Below are 16,906 nucleotides of genomic sequence, written 5' to 3'. Positions count from 1 at the left end.
CCCCTGTGAATACCCTGCCAGAAATGGAGAGGAAGAAGCAGGAAGAGCTCTAACTCTCTGGGATGGGAACTGGGTGGGCATTGTTTGCCATGTTTCTGTCCTCACACAAATGCCGGTTCTGATCTTAGGAAGTAGAAAAGACTCCTGACCTGTGTGGCTCCAAGTTCCAAGGAGACAGTGGCAGAAGGGCTGGGGAGGCTGGGATACAGGGTCTGTTTGGCCTGTTGATACTCTACTACTGACGGTCCCATCAGAGTGGCCAAGAGAACCATCACTGGTTCCCAGGTTCTGGAAAGGCGAACCCAAGATGTTGGCTGGAACCTGGAAGCTAGTAGATCTTGGAGTCCGTGTTCACCTTAGAGCGTGGAATGCCCTCTGGAAGAAGAGGGTTGGGTGGGGCCTGAGGCACAAGGTCAGGGGATGGGACCCAAGGGAGGTGGGCCCCACATGGCTCCCTTGGAAAGAAAGCAAGGTGGGTGCCAGCTGGCAGAAAGATGGGAGTTTATTTCTCTGGAAAGGGAGACAGCAGGTCAGGTGGGGGTCAGGGCAGGGAGACGTCCTCTAGCTTCTGGTCCAGAGTCTTCAGATCATCCAGGAAGCGAGTCGGGGTGAGGATGTGCGAGGAGCCTGGGCGGGAGGGAGGGGCTGCAGCAGGCCCTGGCCCCTGACCCTTCCACCCAGAGGGTCGCTCAGGAAAACCCTGACTCTCAGGACTCAGGAGTCTCACCTCTTGGAAAGAGAAGGGTCCACTCCCAGGGGACACCATCCCTGGGAAGCCAAGCCCTAACCCCTCTCACCTAGGGCTCCCAGATACCAGCCCTGCAGAGGCTCCAGGGTTTGGGGACCCAGAAAACATACAGCTATCAGTTCCCCAGGAACCCACAGGTGGGAGAGTTGGGCTCCCAGCCCCTGCCCATCCCAGGAGACCCCAGTCTTGGCCACTCACCAATGAGTACCTCCCACTTGCCATCAGTGGCCCTGGTCACTTCATAGGCGGCCCGCATCTCTGACATGGCCACACCACCCACTATGTAGACAATAAGCCGGGGCCCTGCCCGGGCCTCCACGCCCGCCTTGTTCTTGTGCCAGTGGCCAAAGCGAGCACTGTGCGAGGAAGGCAGGCGGAGGTCAGACTGGGTAGCAGATACCCCTCCCACCCAAGCCTCACTTCCCATGGGTCTGGGGGTGTCCCTGGCCTCACCTGACGGCAGCCTGGGAGCTGGGTGTGGGGGCAGGGTCAGACACAAAGGGCCACAGCTTTCGGTCCAGCCGGTCTTCCACAGCATCCTAGGGCCGGAGAGGGAGTCTGAGGAGAGGGGCCCAGGCAATGAAGCCCAAGGTCTGGAGCCTCCTCCATCGGGTTTCTTCATGGGCCAAGATTCTGGCAGACAGGGGCTGCCACCTGTACCTCCCTTAATGACCCAGGACCCGGGGCTCTTAGCTTCTTAAGGACCTGGTTCCTGCTCAGCTCCTCAGGGACCCAGGAGTGGGGACCTCCAGTCCCTGGAGAAGCCAAGATTCTGAGCCCCCCACCCGTCAGGAACCCAGAGGTCTAGGCATCCAGGATCCATAGGGATAAAGGGGCCTCCAAGCAGGCAGAGATGCCAAGACTCCATACAGATGGCAGGAGGCAGGAAGCCAGTTCCCTAGCCAGGTCTTTTAGGCTGCTGCTGCTTTTGGCTCCCACAGTGGGGCCGGGGCTGGTATGGGCAGGGCAAAGGGGGACCCAGGTGGAGTCCTGGGGGGCAGGAGTGAATAGAGGGGGACAGAAGAGGGGACCAGCAAGTGGAAAGAAATGAAGCTCTTCTCTCTCTCTGCACCCCCGTTTCTCCAGTGTGGGATGGGGTTGCCCCTGGACCCCAGGCTGAGCCACAGGGATGCCCATAATGAGGGATTTTTCTCTTAAGCCCCAGGGCTTAGGACAGTGAGCAGGGAGAGGGCTGAGCATGGCCTGGATGTGGGAGGTCAGGTCCCACCCCTACCTCCATCACGTCCTTGATGACGGGGGTCCAGCGAGACAGCAGATAGGTGGGCTCTGAGCGCTCCCTCCGCTCCAGTCGGCTGGCAGTCCCAGAGCCCTACAGGTGGGGCGGGAGGGGTCGGTGGGGGAATTAGGGAGAAGGAGGCAGGTCACAGATGGGGCTTGTCGGGCTGGGGGAGGTTGCAGACAGAGCGAGGAAGGGAAAATGAGAGAGAGGGAGGAAGAAATACACAGGTGATGAAACCAAGATGAGACAAGGAAAAAGATCAAGCCTGAGAGAGAGAGAGAGGTGGGGACTGATGATGGAGGACGCAGAAACAGGGGAAGTGAGAGGCACTGGGCAGGGTGACAGACGGGGGCCTGGGAGAGAGGCAGAGGACAGGCAGGGGGAGAACATGAGAGGTGCCCGCAGTCGAGCAGCAGCGGAGGCAAGGTCGAGGGAGGAGGGACGAGGGACATGCCAAGAGCCAAGCCCAGGAAGCTGCTGTGTGTGTTCTGGGTAGACTGGTGGCCCTGAGACCTCCAGGAGCTCAGGGTCGACCATGTGCCCCATGCTGGGGACCCAGCTATCTACCTGTGGGACTTGGACCACACGCCCCACATGGCAGCACCACTAGGGCTCGGGCTCTATGCCTTGTGGCCCCCACTTCTCCTGTGACTCTGAGACTGGGAACAGCCCTGCTGCCCCCCGATCCCCAGACCCTACTCAGGGCTCCTTGTGCTCCAAGAACCACATCACGCCTGGGTATCCCCACCCTAGTGATGTGCCCTCTGACTCCAGTCACTCCCCTCTGACTCAGTGCCCTCTCCCCAGGGGGCCCCCACCCCTCTCCCTGCCCAGCGTACCCCGGGGTTGGTGACAGTGCCCCCCAGCTGCTCCAGGTTCCTGATGAGGTTGCTGTGTGCCTGCACATTGGCATGCTGAATCAGCTTGGCCAGGTTCTCCTCGCTCACACCTGGAGGCAGCCGGAGGGCAGGGGTTACATGGAGGCTCACAGAGTGGTGGTGGGCAAGGGGCAGGGTGCAGAGGTGACCACACAGGCTTCTGGGTTGAGGGGCTTGGGGTGGGGGCATCCAGCAGTCGGGAGACCCTCGGGACTGGGGGAGCCACCCAGGCTAGCACAGAGGGTGGATTCCTCTTGTTAGAACTCTGGATGGGAATCCCAGAGGAGGTGGTACATTGGGGGAGCCTCTGGAATCAGTTGAGGGGGCCAAATTTGGAGGAGTCCTAAAAATAGATTCAGAGGGTCTCCATGCCAACAGAGGCCAATGGAGGGTGGCCCAAGGTCCAGAGGGGTATCTGCGGGGTTTGTTATGCCCAGTGTGTGGGGGCATCTGTGGGGGTGAGAGCCTCCCACAGTCACCGGAGACCGCAGTGAATGGTGATATACCAACCCCCCACCCATGACTCACGGCCCCCTACCTACCATTCCGTAGCAGGATGTAGAGCAACAGAACCCGGATCTTGTCATAGGCTGGCACTGCAGCGTCTAGCAGCACCGGTACAATCAGCTTCATGGCGTCCTTGATCTTCTCGCCCTCTGCATCCGAGCCCATGGCTAAGTCCTGCGGGACATGGGGGTCAGCCACCATGTGGGGGGACGGGGCAGGGCAAGGATGTCCCCATGGGCCTCAGCAAGACCTCTGGGCTTCATTTTACTCTACCAGTCTCTGAAGGTTCTACACCTGTTCGCCGTGAGGCCCCACCCCTCACACAGGCCCCTCCTTGCCATAGGCTCCACCCTCTCACAGGTTCAGCCTCTTCCCCTACAGGCCACACCCCTGACACAGGCCACAACCTCTCCACAGGCCCCACACCTTACCCAGGCCCTACATTTCCATGGGTCTGTGTGTTAATTGCTCAGTGGTTGCTCTTCACAACCCCATGGACTGTAGACCGCCTGGTTCCTTTGTCCATGTAATTCTCCAGGCAAGAATACTGGAGTGGGTTGCCATTTCCTTCTCCAGGGGATCTTCCTGACCCAGGGATTGAACCTGGGTCTCCCTCATTGCAGGCAGATAACTGTCTGAGCCTCCTTGGGCCTGCCCCCCCATAAGAAACTGCCTCTCCAAGGGGCCGGCCCCCACAGGCCCCATCCCCACACTCCCAGTCTCCTCTCCACAGATCCCACCCCTCACACAGGCCACACCTCTCCAAAGGCCCCACCCCTTACCCAGGTCCTACCTTTTTCCAGGCCGGGCCACCCCTGACAAGTCATAGACTGCCCTAGAAATGCCTCTCCACAGGCCCTACCCCCCGACTCCCAGCCCAGCCCATACAGACCCCATCCCTGCCCAAGGCCCACCCGACCTGTTCCACGCTGCACAGCTTCTCCACGCAGCCCTTGAAATGCTTCATGCAGTCATCGGCTAAATGCAGGTGCGTAGAGTACTGCAGGGTAGGTGTGGAAGTCAGGGGTAACAGAGACTGAGTCAGGGTGGAGACAGGGTGACAGTTGGGAGGCGTGCAGATTCCTGGTCCCTGCTCATCGCTCACCTTGTTCAGCTCCTTCTGGTACTGTGGCATCTTTTTCAGGATATGGGACAGGTCTTTGATGTTGGCCTGGAAACAGGGCTGAGCATGAGGGTAGGCCCTGCCTACCCGAGGCCCCCACTCCAGGTTGGGGCTCCAGACTGAGGCCCTGACCCTCCCAAGTGGCCCACCCTGCCCCAGGCCCGCACCCTACATCCTACAGCCTACCTTGTCTGTGGTCAGCCTCTTGCTCTCACAGAAATTCTTTAGGAGCTCCGTGACCTTCCTGGCGGTGAGAGTGGGCAGGGGGTAGGTTGGGGACCGGTGCCGAGACGGTCATTTGAGGGCAGAGGTGGGGGGGAGTCACACGGCCCGGGGATGCCAGCCAGGGGACACAGGTCACGTGCGAGCCCACACTGGAGAGGCATGGGGAGGCCAGCAGAGGGGTGTGGCTCGTGGAAAGGCATTCACAGAGTTCCGGGTCCACAATGGGGGGGAGGGGTGGGGACTGCGTGCCAGAGGGCCCACACCCCCGGTGCCCACCACAAGCACACGCGCGCGTGCGTGCACGCGTACATACTTGGACACGTCCGCGATGTGCATGTGCCGAAGCTCCACCCACAGGTCATCATCTTCGTCCAGCAGCACCGCCTTCTCCCGGGCCTCACTGAGCCCAGTGGTCTCGTACCTGGGAAAGCCGGAGACATGAAGCTTGCAAGCACTCGATGAAGACCAGGGACCTGGGTCTGTAGTGATGGCAGAGGACAAGTTCCAGGGTCTGCTCACCTGTAGGTGTCCTGCTCGATGTCCAGCAGGTCGTAGACCATGGCCTGGAAGGTGAGCTCATGCAGCAGTGGGGACACGGGGTCGGCCGCCCGGTCCATGATGAGTAGCTGTGAGCGAGTCTTCTCAGGGCCCTGGGGTGAAAGGGGTGGGCAGGGGGATGAAGTCATTGACCATGACCCTGGCTGGGGCCTCCCTCCACCTCCCCAGAAAGCCCCCTCACCTCGCCCAGATTGGGAGTGTCTGCCTTAAAGGCGTTCAGCTTGGCTAGGACGGCGTGGGCCAGCTGTGCCGTGTCCTCTGGGCCCCTGGGGGTGGGGTGGGCAGACACGGGGTGGGTGCCTCAGGGTGTGGGGTTGGGGAGGGCCAGTCGGCACAGACTGGGAGTCAGGAATGGGGTTAGGGATGGGAGTCAGGGGTCAGGGTAAGGACTGGAGCTGGGGTTGGAAGAGAGGTGCAAGGTTGGAAGCAGGATGGGGTCACGGTCAGGGCGGCATCTGGTTGGGGAACCCACTTGCGGTAGCGGATGGCCGGGTACTCTTGCAGCGTGGCGCACAGGGTGGCGATCTGCTGGGCCAGCGCCTCCAGCTGCCGTGCTCGCTCGCTTGCCCGGAAGGGGCAGTAGAGGTTGTAGGTGCTGTGGGGGGCATCCAGGGAGAACACCTGGGAGGGCACAGAGCCACCACCGCTGGAGGTGCGCCCCTGCCCAACTCCAGCTGTGGCCATGTGCCACTCCCTGGGGCTTCCTCTGGTCTCTGGAGCCTGCTTTGCAGGCCTGGGGCAGCCCCCTAACTACTGTTTTGTGGCATACCCCAGCCCCCTCCACCTTGGGTGGGAAGACAGAGAGGTGAGCTGCATGCTGCCCCCTGCTGTTGCCCAGGGGGACAGAACTGCAGGTGACTACCGCACCAAGAGCTCATTCCACCGGTTGTTAGCTGCTTTCCTTTCTGATTCAGCACCCTCTTTACTTATTGCCTTGCCTATTTCCGAGGGAACCTGGGATATTTGGTGATGAAGCCTCACTTCCTACCCAGAACTAGGCTGGGCTATACCTGAGCTTCGTACGGGAGGAAGGCAAGGTGGATCTCTTTCAGCGTCTTCACCACCTTCGCCAGACGGGAGCGACCCAGCTCACTGAACAGGGGCTCAGGGCAGGCTGGGAATGGGCAAGACAGGGCATTAGGCCAGGGCTGCCCTCACACCCCCTTACCCTGACCCCCACACCGCACCCCCACCCGGCTCTCCTCACTCACTGTCTGTGAAAAAGACATGTGCTGCTTTGTAGGTGAAGGTCGGGGTCCCCCGGAAATCTGCGATCAGGGCCTGTACCGACTGGGGAAGGCGGATCACTCTCCAGGCCTGGCCCAGTACCCTTAGACAGACCATCCCCTGACCCAACCTCCCAGCCGCTGCCTGCCCCCCCCATACACACACAGACATGCGTGCCCGCACACACGCATGCGCACACACACCCGCTATCATAGGCACCTTCTCTGTGGGGCTCAGCAGATAAATAGCCTCCAGGCTGGGGATGGGTTCTCGCCTTTTGTTGATGTCCTCCACAACTAGTAGGAAGAGAGGAAGGGGACACGTGTGGATGGCACTGGGGCCAGGGCACATGCAGAGTCACACACTCAGGGAGCTGTACACTTGGGGTGCAGAGGCAGGAGGGGAAATGTACACTCTCTGAGGGTCTTGAGCTTCAGGGGACACATCCATGGATCACAGGGCTAAGAGCTACATGGGCAGGGCTCTGCACATTCAGGATCACACAGTCATCACCCCCTGGGGATCGACCTTAGAAAGTTACACGTTCTCGGGGTCACACGCTGAGAGTCCCACATGGAGTTCCACAGAAAGGGGTTGCACAGCTGGGGAGGCTGACCCCTTAGGGGTCACAGCTGGGGAGCCCCCTTGCGTGAAGTCTGCCTATCTAGGAGTTCCCATATTATGGCTGTCTAGGCAGGAAACTGCATCCTTGGAAGTCCTGGACAATTTCAGGGGATTCCACACTCTGGTCCCAGCAGGGCAGCCTGGGGTGGGGGTAGCCACTCACTGGTGATGCCCTCGGCCAGGATGTCTGACATCTTGCAGCAGGATGACAAGATGCGCATGCTCGGGTGGTCCATGATGAGCACCTGTCCAGATGGATGGAATGGACAGAAAAGAGGGTGGGAGAGGCTGAAGCTGTCCCGGAGGAGGGGCTGGAGCCACAGGCAAGTCTCTCAGCTTCATGAGCTGATTGAACGAGAGGACCCAGGACCCCACCCAAGCCCATCCCAGACCCATCCACATGACCCCACCTCTGTGGACCAGCAGCCTCCTTGGGAAGCTGGAGGGGGGTGTCCCACATTCAGGGCCCCCCCACATGGGTTTGGACAAGGCATTCTATCTCACCCCTACCTTCCACTCCCCATCTTTCTTGACGCTCCGAATGACTCCGCTCAAAATTTCTGCAGGGAAATGAGGGCGGGCTCAGTATGTGGGGTCCTCTGGCCCCACGGTGATCCTCCAACCTTCTGGGTCCCGGGCTGGACTTCTATCGGAACTCCCATTTACTCCTCCCTCTCAGTCCTTTGAGGTAGCTCCTGGTCACCCCCAAATTATAGACAGGGCCACTGAGGTTCAGAGAGGAGAAGCCAGTTGCCTAAGGACCCTCAGCACCTAAGTGGCAAGTGCCTGGAGCATAAGTAGTAGATAAATATGCTTTAGATAAACGAATAACTGGAAAGCCAGGACTCACATAACAGGTCTACCTGCCTCCAGAGCTGGGCTCTCCATCCCCCTATCTACTGGAGTACTCCTGGCATGTAGATTTCAGCCACACCCTCATTCCACCTCCATCGTTTACCCTGAACCAGAACGCAGGACCCCTGGATCCCTGTCTGAAACATGCCTGGCTGTGGTCATCCCATTACCCAATATCCAGCCTCAGTTTCCTAATTTGTAAAACGGAATCAATGGCTCTCCTGTCTCCCCATCAACCCCTTCACAGGAGGAGGCTCCTTTTTCAGTTGGGGTTTGGGGAGTTTGAGCCACACTCGGCTCTGCCTAGTGGAGGGAGTGGGCAAAAGGGCCAGGGCGGCCCCGCCCAGCAAGAGTGTCATGTCCACTGTTATCAGGACTGCCAGGGCGGAAGGAGCCTCTGAGGCCGGAACTACCGGAGGTGGGGGAGGGGACGACCTCCACCCCTCCCCCAAGAACCCGGCCCGCGAGGCCTGGATGCCAGGGTCCCCAGGCAGCACGGGACTCTTGGAGGCTGGGCAAGGAGCAAGGCGTACCCCGCCCTTGGATCTGCATTGGAGCCTGGACGCGCATCCTGAGCACTCTCACCACCTGGGGTCGCTGACCAGCGCACCCAGGCCCGGCCGCGGTCCGCACCATGGGGCCTCAAGAATCCAGCCCAACGGATTTTGCCCAGCTCAGAGACCCGGGAGCCTGGCTGTCCAGCGGTGCCCTCCCCACACCCATTCTCTAGGGGGTCCAGGAGTCCATGCCCAGCGCCTGTCTATGCCACCCTTAGTCTGATTCCTTTGGGCCCCCGGAGTTTAGTCTCCCAACTTTGTTCCGCTCCCTCAAGGGAGAGTCAAGTCCCCTCCCACTCCCTCGGGGGTCAGGTGCTCGACGCCCAGCCAGGACCCCAACTCCCCGCTGCTTGACTCCCAGAGTCCGTGCGCCCCCAGCCCCCCGCCCCCAGGGGGCGGCACTCACTTTCCCCTACCACCGCCTTCAGCCCAGAGGGCGCCATCTTTTGCTAAGGGCACCGCCGCTTCCGGGTCTGTCCCAAGGTGGGGGCGTGGCCCCTCGCGTCATCCACGTGGACCCCGCCCCGCTGGGCCGGGGCACGCCCCCTGCCCACCTGGCCCCGCCCCTCCACCGGTTCTCGGAGAAGTTGCGTTCGCTGCTGAAATGACAGGAGAAAGCGTCCCTGCAGACACCTTCAAAGTCGCCGGAGGAGCACGCCCCGACGACACGTTCATAGACGTGAGCTCAGACACACTTCCCTAGCTTGTGTGCAGCGAGAAAGTGGGATCGCAAGGCAATAATAACCTCTATCTTCCCCAGGCATAGTTCTACCCTGGCAGAAATTTCTCCCGTGTGTCCGAAGGATACTGTGTGTGCCTGTTACCTTCTGTTCCCGAGTTTAGTAGCAGCAATGGGCTTGGGCAACACTTGATAAGGAGGCCTAGGGGGAAGGTTGGAGCCAAGCCAGCAATTATTGGGTGCTAGGTTCTCAGTCGGGGCTTCTCTGGTGGCTCAGATGATAAAGAATCTAACTGCAATGCAGGGGTTCGATTCCTGGGTCGGGAAAGATCTCCTGAAGAAGGAAATAGCAAACCCACTCCAGCATTCTTGCCTGGAGAATTCCACGGACAGAGGAGCCTGGCGGGCTACAGTCCGTGGGATCACAAAAGAGTCTGACACGACTGAGCAACTAACACATACACACAGGTTCTCAGTCGACCCTGCAGAGGCCCTGATGGTCAGTGCAGGTTGGACAATGAAACCGCAGCTCGGACAGACTCTTGTCCCAGGCCAGGTGATGAATAGGCCTATTGCAATTTGAAGCACGAGTCGGTCCCAGGAGGTATGCTAGTCACAGCCTTGCTGATGCACACGTGAACTCAGTGGCATGTTCAACCGCTTGCACACATACACACACACACATCTCAATTTACACTCGACTTGAAATTTCAAGGCCTGCCCTGGCTGTGTGCCAACAAAGGGCTGACACCTTATCACACAGCGGGCACAGTCCAGCATCACCTTCTCCTTTCAATGAGGATTTAAGGTGTGACACTCGTGTATAGATGCAGACTCCTGAGCTGACTCAGTCCTGAAGGCGTGCTTTTATTTGGCCGTGTTTTTTTTAAGAGTTTAGCCGGGTGCCAGGCCTTCTGCCACTTTCACAGGACGGGCATGGGACCCACCATAGTGAATAAGACCAGAAAGCCTGCCAGGTGCACTTAAAGTTGAATGGAGGAGGAGGGGAGAGAAAATGATCAATTATGCCTTAAGGAAATAAAGTGCCATGATAGCAAATTTAGAGGTTGGGTGGGGGCACTCTATTGGGGGTGGTGCCAGAGGGGTATCCTGAGGGGGTGATCTTTTAACCCTGAGCGATATTAGGGATCAGCCGTGCACAGAGAAGCAGGGGATGAGATTGGAGGAGTGGCTGGAGTGAGATGAGGGTGGGGATGCCCCCTCCCCCACAGAAGCTGACGTTGGAGGGGCCACAGAAGCCAGACCCCAGTGGGACATGGCAGGACTAACCTAGCCCAATTTGCATGGGATTGAGAGGTTTTCGGGACCCAGGGCTTTCACTGATAAAACTGGGACAGTCCTGGCCAAACCAGGAAGGCTGGCCTCTCTACAAAGGAGCTTGGGTTTTTCTTTTTTCTTTTCTGTTTCTCTCTCATCTTCTCTCTCTCCCCCTCTCTACCATTCTTTTTTTTCCTCTTTGTTTCTTAGCTTTATTACAATATAATTCACATGCCAATTTAACCACAGAGTGGGGACAATCAATAGCTTTTGCTATATTCACGGTTGTGTATCCATTACCTGTCAATTTAAAGTTATTTACTGAAGTATAGTTGATTTACAATGTCAATTTCTACTTTACAGCAAATGATTCAGATATACATGCACATTCTTTTTCATACTCTTTTCCATTATGGTTTATCACAGGATATTAAATACAGTTTTGTGCTATACTCTATATAAAAGTTTGCATTTGCTAACCCCAAACTCTTAATCCATCCCTCCTCCACACCTCCTTGCATTTGACAACCACAAGTCTCTTTTCTATGTCTGTTAGTCTGTTTCTGTTATGTAAATAATTTGTGTCATATTTTAGATTCCATACATGAGTGAAATCAGATGGTATTTCTCTTTCTCTAACTTACTTCTCCTAGTATAATAACCTCTAGGTCCATGTTGCTGCAAATGGCATTATTTCATTCTTTTTAATGGCTGAGTAATATTCCATTGTGTATATGTACCACATCTTTATCCATCCATCTGTTGATTCTCCATCTGTTATCCATCCATCTGTTGTTTCTGTGTCTTAGCTATTGTGAATAGTGCTGCAATGGACACCGGGGTGCATATATCTTTACAAATTAGTTTTGTCCAGATATATGCCTAAAAGTGGGATTGCTGGATCATATGGTAGCTCTATTTTTAGTTTTTTGAGGAACCTCCAATACTGTTCTCCATAGTGACTGCACTCTTACATTCCCACCCACAGTGTAGGATGGTTCCCTTTCCTTCACATCCTCTCCAGCATTTATAAGATTTTTAAATGATGGCCATTCTGACTGGCATCACCAGTCAAGTTTAGAACAGCTCCACAATCCCATGGTGTTTGGGTGTTCTCCTGAGGACAATGGGGGCCAAGGGAGGGTTCTGAGTCGGGGAGGGAGGGGACCCCTGTGGCTCCTGGGAGGAAGGATGGATTGTAAGGGCAATGGCCGGGGGGGGGGGGGCTGGAACACCCAGAGGAAGCTGGGACCACCTCTAGCGTCTCAGTCTGTCCCCTGGTGGTGAGACTCTGTAGGGTATGGCCTCACTCTACCAGGTGAGGATAATCAGGTCTTCTGCTGCTATGGGCTCAAGGGTGTGCTAACCACCCTCTTGAAGGAAAAAAAAATGTTACAGTCCTTACTTCCAGTACCTTAGAATGTGCCGTTTTGGATATGTGGTTTTTGCAGGTGCAGTTAGTAAAAGATGAGGTTGTGCTGCGGTAGGGTAAGTCCCCAAAGCAGTGTGACTAGTGTCCATGCCTTAGGACAGCCATGTTAAAACAGGTACACGAGGGGGATGTCTGTGATGACAAAGGCAGAGACTGAAGTCTTGCAGCGACAAGCCACAGGACACTAAGGACTGCTGGCAGCCACTCGAACCCAGGGAGAGGCAAGGAAAGATTCTCTCCTCCACATGGCCCTGCCAACACCTGGATTTTGGACTTCTGGCCTCCAGAACTGTATGACAATAAATGTCTGCTGCTCTAAGCTACCTCATTTGGGACACTTCGTTAAGGCAGCCTGGGGAACTAATACGTCTGGGGAGGAGCAGGACATCACGTTGGCATTTGGGGTCATGGGGCCACGGAGAGGATGTGGACAGGGGCTCCAGAGGGCAGTGGGCTGTCTTGGGAGGAGGACCAAGCTTTACAATTGGGCAGAGGTGGTCATGGTGTGGCCCCTTTATTCTGAGAAGAAACTTTAACTGGTTTCCAGAAAGGCATCTTGGGGAGGGGATGGGGTGCACGTGGGGTCCTCCCAACAGCACCCTCTCCCGGGGCACTGATGGGGAGCCACAGCTGCTCAGGGGAAGGGGTGGGGTTTCCTTCTTGCCTCCCTCGCCAGGACTCTAGCCTCTCATCCCTAATTGGGACTGGGAGAGGGGGGTCAAATGGGAGGAGACAGGCCAATTTGGCATTGGTGATGGGGAGACAGATGCTCCCACAACTTCCTGTTTTTGGGGGGATGGGGTGGGGATAACCAGGCCTGGGGACAGTAGTAGAAGAAGGGGTGGCCAGGAGACAGAAGTGGAGCCAGGCTAGCTGGTGGTGGCTCAGGTGTCCTTGAGCTTCCTCTCCTCCCACCACCTATGGATGGCAACTGTCTTTCCAGCAAATACGGGGGGACCTGGTGGATGCAGATCTCACCTGAGCTGTCCCTTGGTCCAGTCCTCTCCCAAGGGGGTCCAGTCAGTTCAAGCTCTCCACTGTGGGGACCCTGCATCCCACCTCAGAGTCCTTGAGGCCCAGCAGGTCCTAAACCCAGGTCACCCTGCCTCCTGCCCCCACAGCAGCCCCGGCTTCACGCTGCAAAAACAATTATCTGGATCATCTTTATGGGGCTTAAGCTTGGGTGGGAGCAGATGGGGCATGGGCTGGGGATTTGAGGCTGGGTATCCACTACACACACCCCACACCGCCCCCTCCCCCCCATATCCCAGTCTCTTAAAAAGCCTTCTCTGGCCTGGGGCCGGGGCAGAGGCCAGCGGAGAGGTGGACGGGATCCAGGGGAGGGGAGCAAGGACGATGGACCAGGAAGAGGAGGATGTGGGCTCGGCCTGCAACGAGGTGAGCAGCACCCCCCCACACTCAAGGGCCCGTGAATGACAAGACTAATTCGTTTGTAGGGCACCTAATTAGCAAGGAGTCTTCTGGGACCCCTGACCCAGTTGCCACCTAAGAAGGTGCAGGAGGGCACTTGAGGTTCTGAGTGCCTAATCCAGCCCCCAGCGAGGTCAGGGCTCTCACTGATGACCCCATGGGGGGGAGGGGCTGGGATAAGGGAGTGGGCCCCGGGATGGTCCCCTGGCTACTGTCCCAGTCCCAGGCCGCCCCGCAGTCAGGCCCCTATGTAGGACATCGGCACTCTCTCTTGGGGCAGCGCTGCAGTCACGTGGCACTGCTGGTGGGGCCCCCTGGGGCAGGGGCCAGTGCAAGATTGAGAAGGAGACTCATGTCTCATTTGGAGCAGCTCTGCAAAGCAGCACATCGTCGGGGACCATGGTGAGAGCCACGGAGAAGCTCAGGGCGGGCCCAGGAGCCAGGTGGAAGCTGGCTGGCTGGGTTGAGGGGTCTCCTGGCTGAGGGCCGACTGGACTGAGCGTGTCTGTTCCCCAGGCTGGCTCCCCAGACCAGGAGGGCTTCTTCAACCTGCTGAGCCACGTGCAGGGCGGCCGGATGGAAGAGCAGCGCTGCTCGCTGCAGGCGGGGCCGGGCCCAGCCTCTGACAGCCGTGAGAGTGGGCAGCGGGGTGTGCAGAAGTGGCTGTGATTTGGGTGGCCGGGCATGAATGGGCCAAGTGGCCACCTGGGGGACCTGTGGGCAAGAATCTGAGAAAGTGAGCCGGTGACTGGGGACAGAGATGCCCACGGGTTGGGGGCAGATACCAGCATGCTTCTTGGAGAATGTGAACAGGGGGTGGCAGGGTGGGCTGGGGGGCTCCAGCTGGGCTGTCTGAGCTCCCCACGGCCTCGGCTCCATGCAGAGAGCGGCCCTGCACCTGAGATGGACAGTCTCATGGACATGCTGGCCAATACCCAGGGCCGCCGCATGGATGACCAGCGAGTGACGGTCAGCGCCCTGCCTGGCTTCCAGCCTTTGGGCCCCAAGGTAGGTGATGTTCTGCCTGGGCTGAGGAAAGACCAACCAGGCTAAGGCCTTTAACCCTGCCTTCCACCCCAAGCCAGGAGTGCAAGGGGCCCCACCCCCACTTCTGTCCATCCATCATCTGTCTGGTAGGAGCACTCATCCTGAGTCCCCGCCAGTCACAAGACCCCAGTGGATCCAATACCCCGGTTCGGAGGCAGGGCAGAGGCCCAGACAGGGCTGAAAAGGGGTCGAGGTCATGTCTGGGGCATGTTCAAGTCAGAGACATGGCGGGAACTCATAGCTCCTGAGCCCGAGTGTCTGAGAGCTATGAGGAGGCGACAGAGAACAGACCCCTTCCCAGGAAGGCACCCCAAGGGCGGAGGACAGGTGAGCTTGTGCACAGGACACATCCAGACTCCCATGTGTCCACATCACACATACTTGCCCACAGCTTGGGTTCTGATCAGGACCCCAGTGAGGCCCCCAAGACCCACCAGCCCCAAAATACCACCCTTAATGTTGAGTAACGGAGGAGCAGAGGCTCAGGGATGGTTGGAGCAGGTAAGGGGAGGAGGGAGATGTGACTCAGTTGCCATCTGCCGCCTCCCTCCAGTGTCTGTGTCCCCTCCGGCTGTCCTCCTCAGGCCCTCTCTCTGGTTGACCCCTTTGTATCAACAGGACGGAGTGCAGAAACGAGCTGGAACCCTCAGTCCCCAACCCCTCCTCACCCCTCAGGACCCGGCTGCTCTCAGCTTCCGTCGGAACAGCAGCCCCCAGCCCCAGACACAAGCCCCCTGAGGGTCTGAGGTGTCCTGGGCCCCACTTGGCCCCTGAGAGCCGACAATAAAGCACTTCTATGAGCAACAAAGAACCGTGTGTGTGTTATTCTGCGGGGTGGGCTGGAATTCCGGCACTTGGAGGCCTCAGGGGCTCTGCTGGGCAGCACGAAGGAGTTTCTCCTCCCGCTGCTTCCGTATCCTCTCTTTGAATTCTTCTAGCTCCCGGCGCTGAGGAGGTGAGATGGGAAGGAAGGAGAGGCAAATGCACCTCAGGGCCTGGATCTTGTTCCCAGCCTGCCTCCCCTTAACCCCCTAGACCGTGGCTTCAGAGTTCACTGTCTACAATGAAGCCTGTGCCAATTACAACCCCAGATTAGCTTCAACCTTCAGGGGGTTCCCTGATAGCTCAATTGGTAAAGATTTCACCTGCAATGCAGGATACTCCAGTTCAGTTCCTGGGTCGGGAAGATCTGCTGGAGAAGGGATAGGCTACCCACTCCCGTATTCTGGCCCAGAGAATTCCATGGTCTGTATAGTCCATGGGGTCACAAAGAGTCGGACACGACTGAGTGACTTTCACTTTCACTCTACTTTCATTTTCAGGGAGAGGGCAGTTAAGGAAATCACATGTCCCTCCACTCTAGGTTCCCTGCCCACGACTGAGGGTCCCATCCTGGCCACTGGAATCCAGGCCCCTCCCCTCTCTGGTGAGAGGAAAATTACATGGCTTACCTGGTCCTCCTTCTCAGGGGGCCACAGCTCCCTCTGTAAGGACAAATCACAGCTGGAGTCACAAGCCAGAAGCCTCCAGAGCCCCGAATCCAGAGCAGGGTCGGCTCAGCGGAGGCTGACCCTGGTCCCTCAAATCCTTCCCCACCCCCTGGAATGAACCAGTGCCCACCTTGCGCTGTATGACATAGTCCTCAAACCACTCAGCCTGATTGGCAATCCAGAACATAGCCACAGGGAAGGTGAGGTAGATGGTCATCTGGAAGGGAAGGGGAGGGATGAGTAGTCAGGAATTACCATCCCCGCCTCCACCCCTACTGTACAGAGGCTGCTCAGAGTCTGTAAGACCATCCTCTGGCCAAGACCAGCGGTGTTTCCTCAGGGCCCTCCAGAACCTCAAAACTTCCATCAAGGGTACAGAAGTCACACACCCTGAAGTCTAGTTTCCACAATCCAAGAGCCACCCCCCTAACCTGAAAGCCCCCTCCGAGTCTGGAAGACTCTTTCTCAAAGAAACACACAGACATATTGGCCCCAGGAGCAGAAGAGCTCGTACTACAATAAAGGCATCTCTCTGAGACCTCAAACCACCCCCAGCTAGATTCCGGAACACCTTCAGACCCAGAACTCATTCTTCAGAGTCTAGGAGTCGGTCTGGGAGAAAGACGCACGCCCACTGTAAACCCGAGAGCTCCCCCAGAGACTGAAGTCTTCCTTCTTAGAATCTCCCCAGGTCACACCTCTCAGAGGACTTTCCTCACACCTGCCCTCCCAGAGCCCCCAACCTAGCGCCCCCTCCTCTGCGTCTCCAACCATAAAGGTCCCTTTCAAATCTCTGGAGCTTTCGCCTCAGAGCCCCTCTCTGGAAGGCCTTCCTTTTCACAGCCTTCTCCTCATCCAGGAAGAACCCCGCACCCAGCCTTCCGACCACTCCGTTTCCGTTGCTCACTGACCCGAAACACCTCAAGCTTCACCCCCATGTTTCTTCTCTTAGGCTTCAAAGCCGCTTCCGCCCAATGCCAACCGTCCAACAAGACAGTAGGTCATTG

At 57.7% G+C, this 16,906-nt stretch overlaps 3 protein-coding genes and 1 long non-coding RNA gene across 8 annotated transcripts; 2 read left to right on the top strand and 2 right to left on the bottom strand.

The window, feature by feature from the left end:
* Nucleotides 1–484: 484 nt before the first annotated feature.
* On the bottom strand, nt 485–9,017 carry STXBP2 (syntaxin binding protein 2). 4 transcript variants are annotated; one of them, XM_081498646.1, is made up of 19 exons: nt 8,949–9,017; nt 7,641–7,690; nt 7,294–7,375; nt 6,708–6,802; nt 6,491–6,596; nt 6,290–6,393; nt 5,752–5,900; nt 5,461–5,545; nt 5,241–5,371; nt 5,035–5,142; nt 4,683–4,740; nt 4,479–4,544; nt 4,293–4,373; nt 3,409–3,547; nt 2,828–2,937; nt 1,983–2,078; nt 1,202–1,287; nt 947–1,104; nt 485–627 (listed from the first exon to the last, which is right to left on the bottom strand). In XM_081498646.1, the coding sequence occupies exons 1-19, from the start codon at nt 8,983–8,985 to the stop codon at nt 542–544; spliced, it is 1,827 nt and encodes a 608-aa protein (XP_081354772.1). In that variant the 5' UTR covers nt 8,986–9,017; the 3' UTR covers nt 485–541. The 4 variants fall into 4 exon arrangements, with proteins under 4 accessions (XP_081354772.1, XP_081354773.1, XP_081354774.1 ...); XM_081498647.1 differs by having other exon boundaries at nt 6,491–6,569; nt 6,726–6,802; XM_081498648.1 differs by having other exon boundaries at nt 6,491–6,560; nt 6,726–6,802.
* On the top strand, nt 8,367–12,252 carry LOC145509573 (uncharacterized). Its single transcript, XR_014056207.1, has 2 exons — nt 8,367–9,221; nt 12,047–12,252. It is a non-coding gene; the product is annotated as an uncharacterized LOC145509573 (long non-coding RNA).
* A 745-nt stretch (nt 12,253–12,997) lies between these two features.
* On the top strand, nt 12,998–15,217 carry PCP2 (Purkinje cell protein 2). Its single transcript, XM_081498650.1, has 4 exons — nt 12,998–13,764; nt 13,879–13,993; nt 14,246–14,370; nt 14,500–15,217. The coding sequence occupies exons 1-4, from the start codon at nt 13,762–13,764 to the stop codon at nt 14,512–14,514; spliced, it is 258 nt and encodes an 85-aa protein (XP_081354776.1). The 5' UTR covers nt 12,998–13,761; the 3' UTR covers nt 14,515–15,217.
* PET100 (PET100 cytochrome c oxidase chaperone) lies at nt 15,207–16,878 on the bottom strand. 2 transcript variants are annotated; one of them, XM_081498651.1, is made up of 4 exons: nt 16,811–16,878; nt 16,030–16,116; nt 15,861–15,893; nt 15,207–15,356 (listed from the first exon to the last, which is right to left on the bottom strand). In XM_081498651.1, exons 1-4 carry the CDS (start codon nt 16,835–16,837, stop codon nt 15,273–15,275), a joined length of 231 nt encoding a protein of 76 aa, XP_081354777.1. In that variant the 5' UTR covers nt 16,838–16,878; the 3' UTR covers nt 15,207–15,272. The 2 variants fall into 2 exon arrangements, with proteins under 2 accessions (XP_081354777.1, XP_081354778.1); XM_081498652.1 differs by having other exon boundaries at nt 15,207–15,347.
* Nucleotides 16,879–16,906: the final 28 nt, after the last annotated feature.

Source organism: Giraffa tippelskirchi, chromosome 6 (genome assembly GCF_054371585.1).
Source record: "Giraffa tippelskirchi isolate mGirTip1 chromosome 6, T2T-mGirTip1v1.2.pri, whole genome shotgun sequence".
NCBI classification, from domain to species: domain Eukaryota; kingdom Metazoa; phylum Chordata; class Mammalia; order Artiodactyla; family Giraffidae; genus Giraffa; species Giraffa tippelskirchi.
The sequence above is the reverse complement of the archived record's forward strand: the minus strand, read 5'-3'. Positions and strand labels throughout refer to the sequence as shown.

Bases quoted from the DNA above. Each gene is read 5' to 3' on its own strand.
- PET100 (XM_081498651.1), bottom strand. From the start codon at position 16,837: ATGGGGGTGAAGCTTGAGGTGTTTCGG. The intron at 15,894-16,029 runs GTGGGCACTGGT...TTGTCCTTACAG, and splicing joins ACTATGTCATACAGCGCAAG to AGGGAGCTGTGGCCCCCTGA. The intron at 15,357-15,860 runs GTAAGCCATGTA...TCACCTCCTCAG, and splicing joins CCCCTGAGAAGGAGGACCAG to CGCCGGGAGCTAGAAGAATT.
- STXBP2 (XM_081498646.1), bottom strand. From the start codon at position 8,985: ATGGCGCCCTCTGGGCTGAAGGCGGTGGTAGGGGAAA. The intron at 5,901-6,289 runs GTATAGCCCAGC...GTGCCCTCCCAG, and splicing joins TCCTCCCGTACGAAGCTCAG to GTGTTCTCCCTGGATGCCCC. The intron at 5,546-5,751 runs GTGGGTTCCCCA...CCCCACCCCCAG, and splicing joins CCGGCCATCCGCTACCGCAA to GGGCCCAGAGGACACGGCAC.
- PCP2 (XM_081498650.1), top strand. The intron at 13,994-14,245 runs GTGAGAGTGGGC...GGCTCCATGCAG, and splicing joins GGGCCCAGCCTCTGACAGCC to AGAGCGGCCCTGCACCTGAG.